This window comes from Ornithorhynchus anatinus, chromosome 14, assembly GCF_004115215.2.
Source record: "Ornithorhynchus anatinus isolate Pmale09 chromosome 14, mOrnAna1.pri.v4, whole genome shotgun sequence".
In the NCBI taxonomy this organism is placed as follows: domain Eukaryota; kingdom Metazoa; phylum Chordata; class Mammalia; order Monotremata; family Ornithorhynchidae; genus Ornithorhynchus; species Ornithorhynchus anatinus.
In genome coordinates this window covers 51,606,827-51,620,973 of record NC_041741.1, presented here as the reverse complement: position 1 = coordinate 51,620,973, position 14,147 = coordinate 51,606,827, and the positions used below count along the sequence as shown (strand labels likewise).

General features: G+C 53.0%; 1 protein-coding gene across 1 annotated transcript in view; it reads right to left on the bottom strand.

Moving 5' to 3' along the window:
* SMC1B (structural maintenance of chromosomes 1B) overlaps positions 1–14,147 on the bottom strand; it is a 40,539-nt gene that overhangs the window by 3,551 nt on the left and 22,841 nt on the right. The window contains exons 14-22 of the mRNA XM_029079367.2: positions 11,678–11,794; positions 9,975–10,081; positions 7,831–7,972; positions 7,160–7,305; positions 5,284–5,437; positions 3,273–3,371; positions 2,049–2,205; positions 972–1,126; positions 36–187 (exon numbers count right to left, since the gene is read on the bottom strand). Coding sequence (XP_028935200.1) covers positions 36–187; positions 972–1,126; positions 2,049–2,205; positions 3,273–3,371; positions 5,284–5,437; positions 7,160–7,305; positions 7,831–7,972; positions 9,975–10,081; positions 11,678–11,794 — 1,229 coding nt within the window. The remainder of the gene's footprint in view (positions 1–35; positions 188–971; positions 1,127–2,048; positions 2,206–3,272; positions 3,372–5,283; positions 5,438–7,159; positions 7,306–7,830; positions 7,973–9,974; positions 10,082–11,677; positions 11,795–14,147) is intronic.

The following is a 14,147-nucleotide window of genomic DNA, read 5'->3' as shown; positions in this document are numbered from 1 at the left end:
AGGCCCGGGGGGCCTCTCCCCGCAGGCCGGATTACCTCTGTATGGCGAACACGAGGGCCAGGGCGGCCACGCACTTCTCTCCTCCGGAAAGGTTGTCCATGGGCATAAACCGTTTCCCGGGCGCCACGCAGTTATAGCTGATGCCTTCCAGGTATGGCTCCTCCGGGTTCTCCGGGCTCAGAAACGCCTGCAATACATATAGAGCTCCGGGTCCGGCATCGTCGGAAAGAAAGCACTCTCCGAGGGGAGCGACCCTCGATCTCCATTTCCTCCCTCCCCTCCTCCTCCTCCTGGACGGGCACCAGGCCGGGGGTTCTGAGGGGCGGGAGCGCCCACCCGATCCACTTAGGCTTTGGAACCTGTGCTTGTTAAAACAGTCGCTATGTGTAAAGCACTGTACTAAGCCCTGGGAAAGAGAAAGAATAGATACATTCTAGATACATGGTCTCCGGGGCACCCAACACCCTTCCCTGGGGAGAGATGGGAGGATTGGGGGGTGGGTCGAGCGGACCCGGTGACTTGAATGAGGCGGTCTGGTTTGTGGACTGGTCCCCAACCCGGAGGAGGGAGGCTTAGGCTTGGCTTGCTTGCTTAACCGAGTCAACGAACAGATTTGGGGCAGGAAGCCAACCCTGCGGAAGTGTCCAATCCCTGGGGCCGGGCAGATCTCGAGAGCTGGCTCTAGTGAAGCGAGCCAGAATGGTCCACGATCTTGGACGGGCTTGCTCAGCGAGGCAGGATCCCTTCCCGGTTCTTCTGCGGGGCCTTATCGTTTAGAATTAACCCCCATGACCCTCAGGCACCAGAGAGATGCCAAAGCATACCAGAAAAGAAACTCTGGGGCGTCGCGACTGTACGCCCCACCTAGCCTGAGCCCCGGGAAAGTCTCGGAGCCGCTCCTCTCTCACTCCGGAAGAGGGGAGCCGAGCCGCCTCCGGCGGGACTGACCCAGGCCCCGAAACGATACCTACTTGAGCGCTGCTGTTTCTGCACAGCAGCTTGTAGATTTGATCGATAGACACCGAGACGTGCTCAAAACACTGGCTGAAGAGGTCATATCTCCTTTTCTTCACCTGTTCAAATTCTTGCCTACAGATCCTGGCTTCCTTTCTGCTGGCCTCAAAAGCTACGGAAGAGGGAGGGCGGTCACCTGACTGGGAAGGGTGAGTGCAAGGGGTGGCTGATGATCCCAAAAGGAAGCTCCCGAGAATCTCGCTCCATCGAAATTCAAAGCGGAAGGACGACGTGGAGGAAAACTGCGATTCCAAACGTTTGAGGTCTGTCCCGGGTCCACCCCAGAATCGGCTCTGGGGAACCCGGAAGCCCCACTAGACCAAGGGGAGCAGCCTGGAGGATGGTCCCGCCGTGAGCTCTCTCCGATCTGCTCGGGGGCTGACCTGGAGCCGAGCCGCCTGGAAAAGGGCCCCCAATTTAGCTGGGGCCCGGGAGGGTCGGATGGAGGGGGGCCCGACGCGAGTCCCGTGGAAGCAGCGGGGCGCTCAGATGCCAGGGCCCCAGTCTGCAAAGGGGCCCGATGTCCCAAGGCTTACGAGGACCGGCGGGGCGTCTGGGGGCCTGATGGTTTGTATCGACACAAGGGAAGGAATTTTAAACACTCGTAAAGTTGACGGCAGGGGGACGTAAATTTCCCTGCTACACAACAAGGGGGAATCCTAGAAGGCCCAAACTGTGTTTCCAGGCCCTGCTCCAGGAGGGTGGGGTCCAAACCCCTACCGTGAGAGGGAATGGGCAGAGGGGAGGCCATGTGACTCATGTCCCATCGGTCACCCGTGGCCCGCCGGGACTGCCGGCTGGCTCTGTGCCATGGAAACTGTTTTCTCTCTGGCTTTTTAACACGGCCGCCAAGCTCGCTGAGGGGGTGGAGGTGGGGACGGGCCACAATCCCCACTTCCTCCGTCCCCGTCTTGAAACGGGGGGCAGGCGGGAGAGGGGGAGGAGGTCCGCTTATTCAAAAGTATTCCAGAAAGGGGAAAGCTTCACCCGCTCCCGAGGTTAAACCTCGAGGTCTAATGGTCGCTGGGCTTTACCCTCTGCCGACTCTTGGAACTTATCTCGGACGGTCTGCAACTTCTGCAGGGCTCGCATGTTCGGGGCAGCTGTCTTCATCAGGATGTCTTCCCGGGCCTCGATTTGCTTCTGGAGGTGGTCGAGGTGGGTCTGGACCTCCTTGTCCGATCGCAGTTCCTAAGAACGGGACAAGGAGGAACCGGGCCCCTTTGCCGTTTCCAACCTCCTGGACTTGGGGGAAAGAAAGGACGGCAGGGAAAGACGAAACAGCATTCTAGGGTGTCGGGCCCCAACTCCCACTGCCCGAGCCAGGCTTGGGACGGTCCCCCAGGCCCGAGGCGGAGTGGCCGGGCGGACCACCACAAGGCCGGTCTTGTCCGGGGCAAGTCTGTGGGAGAGGGGTGTGAGAACCCCACCCACCCTCAGACCCCAGACGCCAGAATGGTGACAGACGGGGTCTGGCAAATCCACCTTTTCCTCCCTTCCGTCCCCTCACCGGCTCCTCCCCGAGTCCAGCTCCCTCTGGGCAAGTTTCCCAAAGTGAGCCCTCCCTTTCCTGGAAAGAGGAGGGAAACTAGACTGGCATCTACCTAGTTATCCAGCTTTTTCCATAACCTTGTCCTCCCCACATAGATGGAAGGAAGCCCGTTATCGGCCCGAACTGGGCCTGGCTGACCTAGAGAAGAAACAAGTCAGATGAGAGCCCGTCCAAGGGAGCCACAGTCAAAGCCGTTCCACCAAACTCTCGAGCATCTGAACCAGCCTCAGGACCGTCGGCTTGGAAAAAGCCCGGAAATGCCAGGAGGCCCCGGGGAGGAAAAGGGAGCTGCAAAGGCCCCAGTGGACGCTGAAGCCTGGGGACTGTCCCCTGGCCCTATCCGTCAGCCCAAAGGCAACTCAGTACTGCCCATGGTACTGCCCAGTCCTCTGCTCTGGCCTGCTTTTTCTTTAAAGATTGAACCAGACAGAGGATGAACCGACCCCACTGCTGGGGCATTTCACAGAGAACCCCCAAATTCCATTTTCCAGAAGAGCCAGATTTCTGGACTGTCCTAACCTTGGGCAGTCTAGAAAACCGAGTTTTTATTGGAGTCTCAAAGGCCAAAGGCTCATCAAACGTTACCACCAGTAAACCATTAGTTCCCCGAAATGGTGCAGCCCTCCTATAAATGCAAATTACAAAGACAAATATGGTCCCGTTTTTTTTTTCCCCTCACACCACACACTGAGGCGAGAAGGTTCACCTTTAGATCCTCTCTCAGACTTCTGTAGTCTATCTCAATCGCCGCTTCCCTTTCGAAGATGACGGACGTGGCCTGGGTGCTCTCTGGCTCTGTTCCGGGCTGAAAAACAAATGCCAAAACCTAGTTGGCGTTATCTGCCACAGTGAGTCCCGCTTCTTAAAAGACTGAAGGCATTCCCTGTTCGTGGCTCGGTTCCGAGTTGGCTGCAGATCCGAAGTCGACACCAAGACCGACCGCACCAATAGGTGGGAGGAGGAGGGACGGTGCCTGCTCTCCTCGGACTCTGGTGCCTGCTCCGGAGCCTAGGAGATCTTGGGAACTAGGGACATTAAGCCAACGCTACTGAGAGCTCATTCTTGGACTCTGGGAATCGAACTCTGTTGCCGAATTGTACATTCCAAGCGCTTAGTACAGTGCTCCGCACATAGTAAGCACTCAGTAAATACTATTGAATGAACTCCAGAAGCCAAATGGATTTCACGGATAGGCAGGGCTGAACTTTTCCAAACCGGTGCTTTTAAAGACCGCTGCTTTGGTTCGGAAAGTAGGGACAGAATCTCCTGGACACTCCGGGGCAGCGAGCATCTGCCCTCCGTGAAAACCCAACATTCCGCTGGCCGCTTTGCCCAGGATGTGGTGTGGAGCCGGACGATGCCCCCCCGGGGGCAGCGGGGAGGTAGACTGAGACGCCACGGCCCCCACGGGTCAGTTTGACTTCCAAGCCCCGTCAAGGGTCGACCTCCCGGAGAGGATCTTCCCTGTAGCTTGGGGAGCAGAGCCCAAATGTGCCAACCCAGGGTGGAGAGGGTTAGGAGTTCGAGCGGCTAATGGCCAGGTAACAGCCGGCCACAGGCAGGCCTGCTGCCGCTGCCCAGGAAAGGGCCTTCCGGCACCTCCCAGGCCCTTGCTAGTGAACCGTGTCTGGGCTCAGGATTCGGGGACGGGGAGGAACTGGGAAGAGCAGGCCAGAAAGCCTCCATTTCGGGTGTCTTCCGGCAGGGGCCCGGGATTACCGAGTGAGGCTGGCCAGTTCAGGAAGTGGCGGCGGAGACCACCGTCCTCCCTCCCCCAGTGAGTGGGCACGGATAGGTCGGGGGCTCTGCTCCACCTGGAGAATTTTCCGGTTGTGGCCCAGAGCCGGAAGCTGATTAAAAGCTCAGAAAGGAAACTGACTAACGGTGAGATGACATGGGATTTTCCCAAGCTTGGGGAGAAGCGGGGTGGACTCCACGACTGACCGCCCTGTAAGTTTTGAACCCAGAGGAAGAGCTGAGCATGGCCTGGCCACACAGGAGATCAAAGAGGGGAAAACCGGGCAGCAGAGTTGCAGGTTTGGGCCTGTGGTCTTCGGGAGGAAGGCGGGAGGGGTGGAAGGACCCTGGGGTCCCTCGTCAGCACTGGGAGCTGGTGAGTCGGAAGGGGTGGTCTGGGCAGGGAAGGGACACCCACCTCACCTGCATCTTCTTTTTGGCAGTAGGGTGCTTAAGTGTTAGGGGATAATAGTAAAAATGATGATAACTGTGGTTTCTGTTAAACGCTATGTGCCAGACACTGGTCTAAGCACTGGGGTAGATACAAACAAATCGAGTTGGACACAGTCCAATAGGGGGCTCACAGTCTTAATCCCCATTTTACAGATGAGGTCACTGAGGCATGGAGAAGTAAAGTGACTTGCCCAAGGTCGCGTGGCAGATATGGCAGAACCGAGGTCGGAAGCCAGGTCCTTTAGATTCCCAGGCCCCTGTTCTTTCCACTAGGGCTGGGGTGCTCACTAGAGGCCAACCCCAGGGGAAGGCAGATGGGGGAGGGGAGGGCTACCATCACCCTAATAACCGGAGGCTGTCGGAGCAATCACTCCCAGGCTCTTTGGGCCTAAGATACTCCAAACCCTCCACTGCTTTGGTCCAAGAGATAGACCGAGGTGCAGCCTGGATCCCTGAAGGGAACAAGTGAAAGCAGCGTCGAGAGAGACCCAGGTTGGCTGAGGAGAGACCCAGGTTGGCTGAGTTACCTCCACTTGGCTGATATCGTCCAAGGAGCCCAACACGAGATGGATGTCGACGTCGTGCACCTTGCAGTCCAGGAGCACGTTGTGCCTCTCTAGCCTCTTCTGTTCCAGGGAGGCCTCGATGGCTACCACTTCTTTCTGTAGGGTGCCCACTTCCCTGCAGGCACACAGGGAAGGGAAGGTCGGCGGTGCCCACCGTCACCCGAAGCGGTCCCGGGAACTACGCGTTCAGGAGCTTTGCAAGCTCAGCCACGGGAAACAGAAAGCGGGAGCAGACGCTGTTCTAACCTGGGTTGTACCGATCAGGTCCCTTGCCGGTTGTTCCTCGGCCGCTTACCCTCTCAGGGCTCTGTCCCGGGCCCCTTTCTATTCGCCATCTCCACTCACGCCCTTAAAGAGCTCGTCGTCTCCCTTGGCTTCGTGGGAGTCTCTAGGCAGATGATGTCCAAACCTGCCTAGCCAGGCCTAACCTTTCATCTCCTTCGCAATCCTGCATTTCCTTCCTGCCCCTAGGAAATCTCCTCAGAGAGATCCCGTCGACACCTCGACTTTTCTCAAAATGTTTTTCAAACCTTTTCAGTGGTATTTGTCGAAATGCTTTCTATGGGTCAAACAAACTAAACGCTGGGGTAAATACAAGATGATCGGGTTGGACGCGGTCCCTGTCCCTCATTGAGTTTCCGGTCTAAGTAGGCAGCTGTGGGCAGGGTCTTTGACTCCTCCCTCTTAGCCCGTCACTAAATCGTGCCGGTTTTTCCTCCACAACATTTCTCGACTCTGCCCCACCTCTTCCAGGCAGTCGTCACGCTCCAATTTGACTACTGATTCCCATCCTCGCCGACTTCCCGTCTCTGGTCTCTCCCCTTTCCTGTCCACGCTTCGTGTTGCTGTCTGGCTCATTTTCTGACAGCGGGCTTTGGGTACCTCTCCCCGCTCCTCGAAATACCTCATTGGTAGCTTAGTCCTCTCCACCTCAGACACCCATGACCGCTGGCTTCAAGGCAGTCCCAAGGTTCTCTCCCTCTTACTTATAATAATAATATAATAATATGATGATAATATAATAATATAGTAATAATGGTATTTGTTAAGCACTTACTATGTGTTCAAGCTGTTCAAGTTGTTCCACATGGGGCTCACAGTCTTAATTACCATTTTACAGATGAGGTAACTGAGGCACAGAAAAATTAAGCGGCTTGCCCAAGATCACACAGCAGACAAATGGTGGAGCCAGGGTTAGAACCCACATCCTCCGACTCCCAAGCCCCTGCTCTTTCCATTAAGCCACGCTAGTTAACCACCCCAGCTGCATTCATCATTTCTCTCAGGCAAACCGACTCACTCTGTCTCGTTTCTGTCTCTCCCGTCTCCGACCCCTGGCTCACATCCTTCCTTCTGCTGGAAACTTCCTCCCCATTTACATTCACTGGGACACATCGACTTCGGAACCTTTCATTTCTCTTTTCTGTAATTTTGTCTGTCTCCATTGAATTGTAAGGTCGTTGTGGGCAGGGAATATGTCTGTATATTGTTATAATGTACTCTCCCAAGCGCTTAGTATAGTGCTTTGCACACAGTAAGTGCTCAATATATATGACTGAATGAATGAATGAAGTTGTAAGCACCTTGTGGGCAAGGGAGAGTGTCTTCTAACTCTGTTGCACTTTCCCAGGTGCTTATTACAGGGCTTTGCCCACATTATGCCCCTACTAGATAGGGGCCATTTTGCCCACTTGAAGCACTCAAATCCTACTGACTGACTCAAATTTCTTCCTTAATACCATTTCACAGGCTTTAAGGTTGTTTCCATGTCAACACTGTTGCCAAGTCAACATTGTTACCATTTCTACTTTGTATATCCCGGGTAGTCAATATTTACCTATTAGTAGTCAAAAACTTTTTCCTTGCTTCCTCCACCAGGGTTTGGAAGTTCTGAAGTTCAGAATTCTTCATTTCAACCAGATTCCTGAGTTGGGCCTGTTGAACCTTGACTTCCTCCACAAACTGCAAGCACTTTTTCTCAGCCTGAATAGAGAAGATGATGGTTTTTTACAGTCTGCTTCGACCCACCCCTTAAACGTCCTGGCCAGGTGGGTAAGGGAGCCCTGGGCTCTCTGCTGGCCAAGCAGAAGACCAGGTTGCCCAAATGCACAGAGTTCACCTCAGAGAGTGCAACTCCAGTTGTACATTCTCAAGCTTTGCCCTTGAGTGCTCTGCTGACTGCAGCCTGAACATTACAATGCAGAGTGTCCTTCGAGTGAAGTCTTTTAAAGACAACTGCACTCTCCCCCGGTCTCCCCACCTTCCTACAACCCTACCCCTCCATGGATCCTAACGGAAAAATAATAATTATAGTATTAGTTAAGAGCTTATTATGTGCCGGGCACTGTACTAAGCCCCGGGGTAGATACAAGCAAATCTGGTTGGACACAATCCCTGTCCCACGTGGGTCTCATGGTTTCAATTCCCATTATACAGATGAGGGAACTGAGGCACAGAGAAGTACCAGGTCTCCTTTACTGGCTTCCGCCACCCGTCGGTAAGATTTACCTTCTTCAGCTCATCAATTTCCTCGCTCCCGCCGTGAACTGCTTTTTTCAACTCCAGTATCTTACTCTGCTTCTTCTTCAGGTGGTCGCGGCTGTATTCAAGCTGGACGCTGAGCCGAGTCTTCTGTTTCTCAAACTCCAGTCTGAGAGAACAGAAAACAACGCTCCGAGCGGTGACCGGATAGCGGGTCCTGCGCCCGATCTCCGGACCAGCTGCCTCGCTGGCTGAGCCGCTGGGTACGGGGGACTGAGAGGGAGAGAGTATGGCTAGCTCAGTGCCAGCCATACCTGCTCCTCCACAGACAACTCAAGCCCGGGTCCTGGTGGTGGCAGGAAATTTCCTGGACCAAGCATGGTGGAGTACAAGCGATCCTTCTCCCCAGGGGGGCAGTCTCACCATCAGCAGGCCATCTTTTTTAAAATGATATTATTATTGTTGTTGTTGTTGTTCTTCTTATAATAATAATAATGGTATTTGGTAAGCGCTTACTATGTGCCAGGCACTGTACTAAGCACTAGGGTAGATAGAAGCTGATTAGGTTGGACCCACTCCACGTCCCACTTGAACTTTTCTGATTCTGACATCTCTCTGGCTAAATCACAGGGTAACCGTTACAGAGAATTCCCAACTGCTTTGCATCTATATATATATATATAGATGAAATGGATGAGGTACCACGATGATGCAAATATATTCTAATACACATATTATTTTATAGGAGAGCCAGTGTGTTTGGTGTCGGATGCTGATGTCTGGTTCTGATGTCTTGGACACACTTCCGTTTCTGAGGCCCTTTTTTCACCCAGGCTTTAAAGGTAAAACCAAAAAGGCAAGTTAAATGTCTCCCAAAACTACTCCAAGATTCTTCCCCTCTAGATTAAAAGGCCCCTCTAGATTGTAAGCTCACTGTGGGTAGGGAATGTGTCTGTTACATTCTACTCCCCTAGGCGTTTAGTACAGGGCTCTGCACACAGTAAGCGCTCAATAAAAACTGACTGACTGACTGACTGGGGCCCACAGTCCATTTTAGATTTGAATTGGAAACAAAATGGATAAGTTTGCATGAAACAAAAGTGGCACTTCTTTGAAAATTAGCAAAGACCACACATTTTGAATCCCGCATTTCCACACTATGGGAAATGATCTCGTTTTTCAGTTAAAAGATGATTTCCAATTTACAACTCACTTCTCTAGATCACCTTAAAGTCTTTAGCTGGAGGCCTTGGAGAGTAGTTTTCGGACTCCGAGTGAAAAACCAGGTGACGATGGGGAACGGGGAGACTCTAAGGCGATGCTACGGTGCTGAGGGAAAGTAGACAGCTCACAGGGCCAGGCACTAGACACACCTCGTAGCCGAGTGGAAAGAGCCCGGGCCTGGGAGGCAGACGGCCTGGGGTTCCAATCCTGGATTTGCCATTTACCTGCTGTGTGACCTGAGGCAAAACACTTCACCTCAGTTCCCTCATCTGCAAAATGGGGATTCGATACCTGTTTTCCCTCCTACTTAAGACTGTGAGCCCCATGTGGGACCCGACCGTCTCGCATCTACCCCAGCACTCAGAACGATTCTTGACAGATAGAAAGCACTTAACACATACCACAATTATAATTATTATTACTACTTATCTGGGGTTGATTTTACCAACAATCACTAGAACTGGGACTTTCAAAAATGCCCAGGGACATAAGTAGCTGATGGACGAAGCTCTCTATGCCTGCCCTTTCAAAAAGAGAAAAGGGTAATGGCAGTAGCAGTAATATTTATTGACTGTAAGCTCTTTGTGGGCAGGGAACACGTCTACAGACTGTTGCACTGTATTCTCCCGAGCGCTGAGTACAGTGCTCTTCGTATAGTAAGTGCTCAATAAATAGCACTGATTGATTCATTGACTGATATTGAATGTTTATTCCGTGCAGAAAATTAAGAGCTGGACATGGTCCCTGTCCTTTGGGGCCGGGTGTTGGGGGAGGGAGGGGTTTGCAGGGTTTCACAATCTGAAATTAAGAAGCAGGGGAAGGTACTGGAGAGGGGAAACCATGTGTGTTGACACCATCGTCACCACAGGACAAACTGATTAAAAACAAACAAACAAACTAGAGGCCCTGGGAGGCAAGGACATCCAATCACTCTGTGTTAGCGCTACCTCTTTTTGTCAATCTCTTGTTGCTTCTTCAAATGTTTCTTTTCATATTCACGAATATTCCTCACACCAATTTCTTCACAGAATTCCTGGAATATTTCATCTTCCACCTGCAAAATCATTAATTCATTCAATCTTATTTATTGAGCCGCTTACAGAGCACTGTACGGAGCACTTGGGAAAGTACGATAAAACAACAAACAGACATATTTTCTGCTCACAGGGAGCTAACAATCCAGAGAGGATGATTTTAATATAACTTTACCAAATCATTTAGCTGATGAATCCTTTTCCAAGCTTTTGGGCTACGTATTAAAATCACCCCAGGATGGGTTTTAATGCAGTTGTAAAAAGATCTGGGAGTGAGCCCCAACCAAGCACATGAAAATCAACCCTTAAAATGATGGAGTGAGGCCCACCCGCCCCCCCGGGCCCCAAATGGCCAAGTAGGGACAGAGGAAGACGGAGAGGTGAACCTGGCCACAGTGACAACGACCGTGGACATCGCGATCCCGGATATGGGCAAATGAAACGTGTTCCACGACTCTGGACTTTGATCCAATCCCTTCCGCTACACATTGGCAGTTCAGACAAATTTGTTCCATTTGGTCCAAGAACTATTGAACACTTCCTGGGTGCAGAGCACTGTACTAAGCGCTTGGCAGAATAGACTACAACAGAGGCAGACCCGTTCCCTGCCCACAGTGAGTTTCCAGTCTAGAGGAGGAAGAGACAGTCATCAATATAAATACAAAAGTGGGAACGGCTCAGTTTGTTTCTTCCTTTTCTAGCAGTTTCTGTTGTGCAGCCAAGGCAAAGGACCAGCAGGGGGAAGCCTGCGGTGAAAGAGAGTAGCACTAGTCATTCTGGCTAGAAGACTGTTTGGACAGGCCAGTGAGTAGTGAGCAGGGGATGCTCCTGGGAATCAGAGAATCACTCAATTCATTCATTCAATCGTATTTACTGAGCGCTTACTATGTGCTGAGCACTGTACTAAGATGGGACAGAGGCCCCCCGCAGCTCTGGCCTAGCTGACTGTTGCTGAATTGTACTTTCCAAGCGCTTAGTACAGTGCTCTGCACACAGTAAGCGCTCAAAAAATACAACTGAATGAATGAATGACTTCGCTGGGAGTCCAGGGGGCCAGCCGCCAATGCCAGGCGTCGGGAAATGCTCCCAGTCTTCCCCCTGGTGGCCCAGGAGCCCGGGGGTGAGCCATTGAAGTGAGGCCCACCCTTCTGCCACCCCAGGATTACACACTGGTAAAGCCAACTGCTTTCTGCAATTCTTTGTGCGCCTCCATCAATGGTATTTACTGAGCGCTTACTGCGGACAGGAGGCACTGTTGGGGGGGGTTGAGGGGGGGCAACCCTTCTGTCTCTGGTTCTGGCAGCTTCCCGGCAGCAGGATTAAGAGATGGAGAAGGGCGAGTTGGGAAGAACAAGTCACCCACAGCACGAGCCGTGTTTTGCCTTGCTGGGCCAAAATTGGTGAATTCGATACAAAATGTCTGGGAAGCCTCTAAAAATGCTCTGAGCGTGCCAAGGTGAAAACAGCAATCCAAGAATTTATACAGCTCAGTGGCCACCAAGGGGGAAAAGCATATATTTCCAAATTTGGCCTCCAGCCATAGTTCAACTGTAAAGGCCCCTGATCCACGATCCCACAAAACTATTCAAACACGTACACAACTTGACATCTGTCACCTTATCAATTTTCTTTTGGAATCCTTCAATCCTCTTCTTCCTTTCTAGAATTCCTTCGTTCAGCATGGCAAGCTGGGACTTAATATTTAATAGTTCGCTTTCCAGCTGTGATTGTTCCTAAACAAGAAGGACCAGACGATTATCATGTATCAACGGCCTTGGGAATCGCCTACATCTTACTGTGCCTCTTCTCTGGGCCCGCTTGGGGGCTGTGGGGAAGAGGGAGTTGTGGGTGGGGTGGAACCGGGCCAGAAGGGGAGCGGGAGGGGAGCAGAAGATCACCAGAGCGAGTTACCCAAGGCACGTGTGCCCAGGAAGATGAAATCGGGGGGAGCGGGGAGGGGTGGAGGAGGAAGTGGTCAAACCACCAGGTAGGAAGCAAGAAGGGTGGAGGTGTGCGAAAGCAGCCCGGGGCCTATGCTCACCCGGCTGTCTCCTGTCTCGCTCTCTGGCAGCTACAGTCTAATAGGCTCGGGTAGGAGGAGCCAGAAATGGGAGAGGCCGAATTCCCAAGCATTCTAAAAGCGTGTGTGCTGTAGGCCCAGATACAGAGGATTAATGCAGAGCCAGCAGGAACCAGCGCCCTAAAGAAACCACCTCCTCTCACATCTCCCCATTCCTCCCCTGCACCCTGCGCTTCCCTTCCCTCAATCAGTGATATTTATCAAGCGCTTACTATGTGCAGAGCATCGTTTTAAGCGCTCAAAAGAGTATGATACAGCTGGCCCAGCAGACCCATTCCCTGCCCACAACGAGCCAATCTTTCTTTAGAAAGCGCTGGCTGGACCGAGAGCCTCTTGGAGGGCGGCGGGCTCAGAGGGAGATCCCCTTTCTCGCTCTCACTCCTTGGGGACTTTACGCTTGCCCCAAGGTAAAGAACGGATCACTTTTCAATGTCCAACTGCAGGGATCTGGTCTTATTCCTAGAAAAGGTGGTTTTTTTTCCAATGCGACTCGCCGTTCCTCGAGCTTGCAGCAGGAGTAATAATAATAATAATGTTGGTATTTGTTAAGCGCTTACTATGTGCAGAGCACTGTTCTAAGCGCTGAGATAGATACAGGGTCATCAGGTTGTCCCATGTGAGACTCACAGTCTTCATCCCCATTTTACAGAAGAGGGAACTGAGGCACAGAGAAGTGAAGTGACTTGCCCACAGTCACACAGCTGACAAGTGGCAGAGCCGGGAATCAAATCCATGACCTGTGACTCCCAAGCCTGTGCTCTTTCCACTGAACCACACTGCTTCTCTAGGGAAGGAGGCCAGAGAAGCCAGTTATTGGGCAGGGACTGTCTCTATCTGTTGCCAGATTGTACATTCCAAACACTTAGTACAGTGCTCTGCACATAGTAAGCGCTCAATAAATACTACTGAATGAAGGAGAAGCAGCCCAGGCTGCAGCAGGGATCAGCCTCATTTAGATTTTCCAGAGAGAACTGTGCAGGGAGATGGGACGGGAAGGTGCAGTCACACGCACTGTCAGAGAGCGGCTGCCGGTTCCGTCAGGGCTTTGCCGGGGGAGGCTCGTCTATCTTTCGGGTGCTCCCGGAGGCGGCTATGGCGGTGGCCTGGGGCCAGAGTGGAAACAGGGAACGGGGAGGGCGGGGCAGAGGAGCACGTTGCGGGGGACCCAGAGGCGGCGTGGGGTCAAAGTCACGAGACAGGAGATGGGGGAGGAGGCTGGGGGCAGCCGGGCAGGACGGCCCACGGGCGGGTTTGCTGCCGCCCGGCCTCGCGGAGGGGAGAGCCCAGTCCAGGCCAGGCCGGCAGCGGGGGCCAGCCCCGGCGGCCCTAACCGGACAGCCAACGGAACCAGAGTCCACTAGAATCCACAAACCGTCACCGGTCTCTGCGGGTCCCGGGCCCAGTCCGGCTCCTGCTTTGTTGGGCTTTTTATCGGAGGACACGTGGCCGCAAACACCCGCTCCCCTCCTTCCGCGCTAGCCAGAACCCCTTCCGGCTCAGGGTTCCGGTCCTGGGTCGGGGTTGGGGGGTGAGAACGCCCCACCCCGCAGTGAGCAGGGACGGGTGCGGGGTCCAGGGAGGGGAACAATGGAGGGAGCATTCCCAGGGCTTGAGGGCAGGAAGTGGGAAGGGAATTCCCAGAGGGCACCGGAGGAAGTATCTCAGAGGATGTCTCCCTGTGAGTGAGCAAGGAATCGCTATCCTGGACAAGCAGTGGTGGATGGCAAGGAAGCAGCGTAGTCTAATGGTAAGAGCATGGGCTTTGGAGTCAGATGACCTAAGTCCTTTTTTTAATGGTATTTGTTAAGCGCTTACTCTGTGTCAAACACTGCTCTAGGCACTGAGGTAATAATAATTAATAACTGTGGTATTTGTTAAGCACTTACTCTGAGCCATGCGCTGTGGCTCAGTGGAAAGAGCCTGGGCTTCGGAGTCATAGGTCATGGGTTTGACTCCCGGCTCTGCAACTTGGCAGCTGTGTGACTGTGGGCGAGTCACTTAACTTA